The 3,705-nt window shown below is 45.1% G+C and overlaps 1 protein-coding gene across 1 annotated transcript in view; it reads left to right on the top strand.

The window, feature by feature from the left end:
* Window positions 1-404: 404 nt before the first annotated feature.
* inpp5kb (inositol polyphosphate-5-phosphatase Kb) overlaps window positions 405-3,705 on the top strand; it is a gene marked incomplete at both ends in the record, with an annotated part of 12,831 nt that continues 9,530 nt past the window's right edge. Inside the window, 2 exons of the mRNA XM_083647224.1 lie at window positions 405-634; window positions 3,664-3,705. The exon at window positions 3,664-3,705 is cut by the window's right edge and continues 63 nt beyond it. Coding sequence (XP_083503350.1) covers window positions 405-634; window positions 3,664-3,705 — 272 coding nt within the window. The remainder of the gene's footprint in view (window positions 635-3,663) is intronic.

A 3,705-nucleotide genomic window follows, 5' to 3' on the forward strand; every position in this document is an offset into this window, starting at 1 on the left:
AGAGATCTGAGTAACTAGGAGGAGATCTGTTTGGAGGATCTAAAGAGATGCTGCCTGAGGCACATAGGCTACTGAGAGATCTGAGTAACTAGGAGGAGATCTGTTTGGAGGATCTAAAGAGACGCTGCCTGAGGCACATAGGCTACTGAGAGATCTGAGTAAGTAGGAGATCGCTTCATATTAATTCCAGTGAGCCGAGCGGAGGCCTCTTGCACCACAACGATCCAAAGCTTCCAAATCAAGCTCAACAACATTGGATTTTGCTTGTTTTTTTTATCCTTGTTGGACTCTCGTCTCTATCTAGCTCGGTCTATAATCAAAGAAATATAATTGTGTCCATACAAGGAAACTCACAGACAGAGAGATTTTTGAATTTTGCTTCTCATTCATTCTGAGCACCAAAGATGGATTCATGGACAGACAGTCCACGCGTGCGCTCAGACAGCGTGGGCAGCTCGGTGTCCCAGGGCTCGAGGAGCAAGATGCTGCTCCGCCAGCGTCTGACCCAGCTGCTGACCTGCGTGGAGGACATGACCTCCGATGACGAAGCCAGCGACGAACTTGAAGAAGTGTCCCGCACGCTGGACGAGGCTTTCCAGCTCTGTGGACGCTTCAGTCCAGCGGACGCATTCAGGTTGACACTCGCTCTGGGAAAACACACAGGGGAGTGGAAATGTTGTGGGTCAAGATCAGGGATGTCCAGAGAACATTAGAGGGGCAGGGGCTCAAATTCATAAAAGGGCACTATAGAAACGGAAATTTGAGGCAATTTGAAGGCCAATTTAGGGTTATAACTCATTTTAAATATTCCGATTTTAACCAGATTTAGAGGAATATCTCATTTTAGGATGAGACTTTGACAAACATACATACCTGATTCACGTTGACTGACTGATATATCTGTCAGACTGTGTGCGCCTGTGCTGCTGCTGTCCGTCTGCATAGTTGCTCTGGCTGAGTGGAGTGCGCACTGCTGGAGTGGGTGGGGACGGGCCACGTGCATTTTTGGGCTGCTGCCTTCAGGGGTGGTTTAGAAAAACACTGCTCCATGCAGAGGCCTATTTCAAATGGTGCATTCAAGGCCAAGAGAGCTCGGAAAAGGCATTTCTCTTTGAATGCTGGCATGGAAAGGGCAATTTCCATACAAAGCATCATTAGAAATGCATTCATGGTCAGGAAAGGGCACTTTTTATTTTATTTTTTCATGTGTCTGAGCTATTTGTTTTGTTCATGTGTTGTTGGAATGAAAATGAAAAATGTATTATAAAAAAAAAGAAAAAAAAAGGCACTTTTTACAGACTGAAAAAAAGGCAGGGGCTCAAGCCCCCTTTCATGTCTATGTGTGCACGTGCCTGGTCAAGATAATGTGACAATGAGAAGGGCAACTTGATATCTGGATCATGACTGGATTTCACGTGGTTGAGTCTTTATGAAGGAGATCAAGCTGGCCTACATGTTGAGCAAAGAAATAACAACTTGACACTGAGATTAATCTTTTTGCAGTTTGATACCTCTGTGATTTGCACCGCTTTCCAATTGATGCTCCATACATTTAAAATATTGGGTGTTTCAAAAGTAGGTATAACACTTTTTAAGCGGTGCAGCCACTTCTATATGTGACGCGTGTTCATTTGCAGCACGGTGTCCGTTTGTAGCATGAGAGGATAAACCAATCAGGAGTAGCCTATGCATAATGGAGAGCGGGGTGGGGAGAAGGGGCCGACCTGTGCAACATAGGGTGCTCTACACCTGCACCACATACTTCAACACCTGGGTGTGATTTTTATATGCATTATGAATTATTCAATAGTTCTATATTCTATGTTTCTGTTTCAGTGGATTACTGAGCTATTGAATGTTGAATTATTTTGTAAAAAAGAGGCTACATTTTTTATTTGTTTATTATAATAGTAGTTAAAAATCAATATATACACACACACACACACACACATACATACATACATGTATACTGTATATATATGTGTGTGTGTGTGTATATATATACACACATACATACATACATACATACAAGAGGACGACAATTATCCAGCTACTAGGCATCTCGCGTGCTCGATTCCTACACTTTGTTCACACCTGGCGCATAACATAAGCAGAGCTCACGCGGAAGTTGAGCTCACGCTTAACCGGTCACACAAGAAGCACTCTCTTTTCCTCAGTGCCTCACTCTGCACGCCTTGACCCCGCCCACACCTTCCATTGACTTCATGCCTGGCAGCTTCACACTTGGAAAATAGGACTGAATCCTGAACGATCGCTTGAGCGTGGCTTGAGCAAGGCATGCGCACGGCTGGTGTGAACGGCCTCGTCTGTTAACAAGGACGGCGAAATGAAACTTGTGGGTTCAGTGTAGGTTGAGCTTAGGTTGAGCGTTGCTTCGGCGTATGGTGTGAACATGGGGCTATGCTCGCCCACTGTGAGGGGCCGCTAACTCGGCCGCTGCACGGCCTCGCCTGCCCTGTACCTCGTCGAGCTGGCCCTGCAGTTTGCATACGCAACTCGCTCGTTGCGTGGCCTCGCCCGCAGCTCGGCTGCTGCGTGGCCTCGCCTGCTCTATTAGCATGCGCAGCACACAATTGCCCAACGTTGCATCACTGATGACATCACTCACTGATGACATCATAATTATGTCATAATGCCTATGACATCATCAGTGGGACAAGTGACAGACAGAGATTTCCCACTTGCCCCTTATATATATTATTACTAGGAATCTTGCGCGCTACGCACGCTCGATTCCTAGGCTCGTCCGCTTTGCGGCCTCGCCCGTCCTGCAGCTCGCTGAGCTGGCCCTGCAGCTCGCATTCGCAGCTCGGCCGCTGCGCGGCCTTGCCTGCAACTCGGCTGCTGTGTGGCCAATGAGACCAGCATCACTGATTATGTCAGATTTATGACATCACTGATGATGTCATCATTGGGATTTATGACATCACTGATGACAATCACAGTGGGACAGAGAAACAGCCTGAGCTCCCTCATCAGTCATGGGTTTGTTGGCTGGAGGAGCTTCAGCACCTTCTCTGGCCCATGGAGCTCGCTTTTTCTCAGCAGTAGTTATAGCCCTTTTCTCAGGAGCTAATGATGCTCTTCAGTGATGTCACTCACTGGGGTTTATGACATCACTTATGACATCAGTCATCAGTGGGATTTATGACATCACTGATGACATCAGTGGGATTTATGACATCACTGATGATGTTCATTTGCAAAAACAGGTAACTCCGTTTGGATTTTTTGTCATTTTATTTTATATATTGATGTATTTATACTGTAATTTATTTATTTTTGGGAAATCTTTATTATCACTTATAACTAAAACATATTCATCTGATAATTTTCACATAAATCACCTCAATAATGTTTTCTATGTGCACTCCAGGGAGTATCAAACAGATGTTGTTTGTTAATTTTAAGAATGGCGTTTACCTGTTTTTGCAAATTAACTCCATATATATATATATATATATACACATACTGTAAGATAAATACCTACTTTTGAAACACCCAGTAGAACAAGTCAGTGGAGAACTTTGTGTAATTTCATTAAGAAAATCAGGAAAATATGCAACTAGGTTATTGGTATCCTGTCATTATCACCCCCCCCCCCCCCCCTTCCTTCCCGCACACACACACACCCTCTGGCAGGTTGCACATGGTGACATGGAACGTGGCCACAGCGGAGCCTCC

The sequence above is a fragment of the Poromitra crassiceps genome (genome assembly GCF_964638095.1).
Source record: "Poromitra crassiceps genome assembly, chromosome: 1".
Taxonomy (NCBI): Eukaryota; Metazoa; Chordata; class Actinopteri; order Beryciformes; family Melamphaidae; genus Poromitra; species Poromitra crassiceps.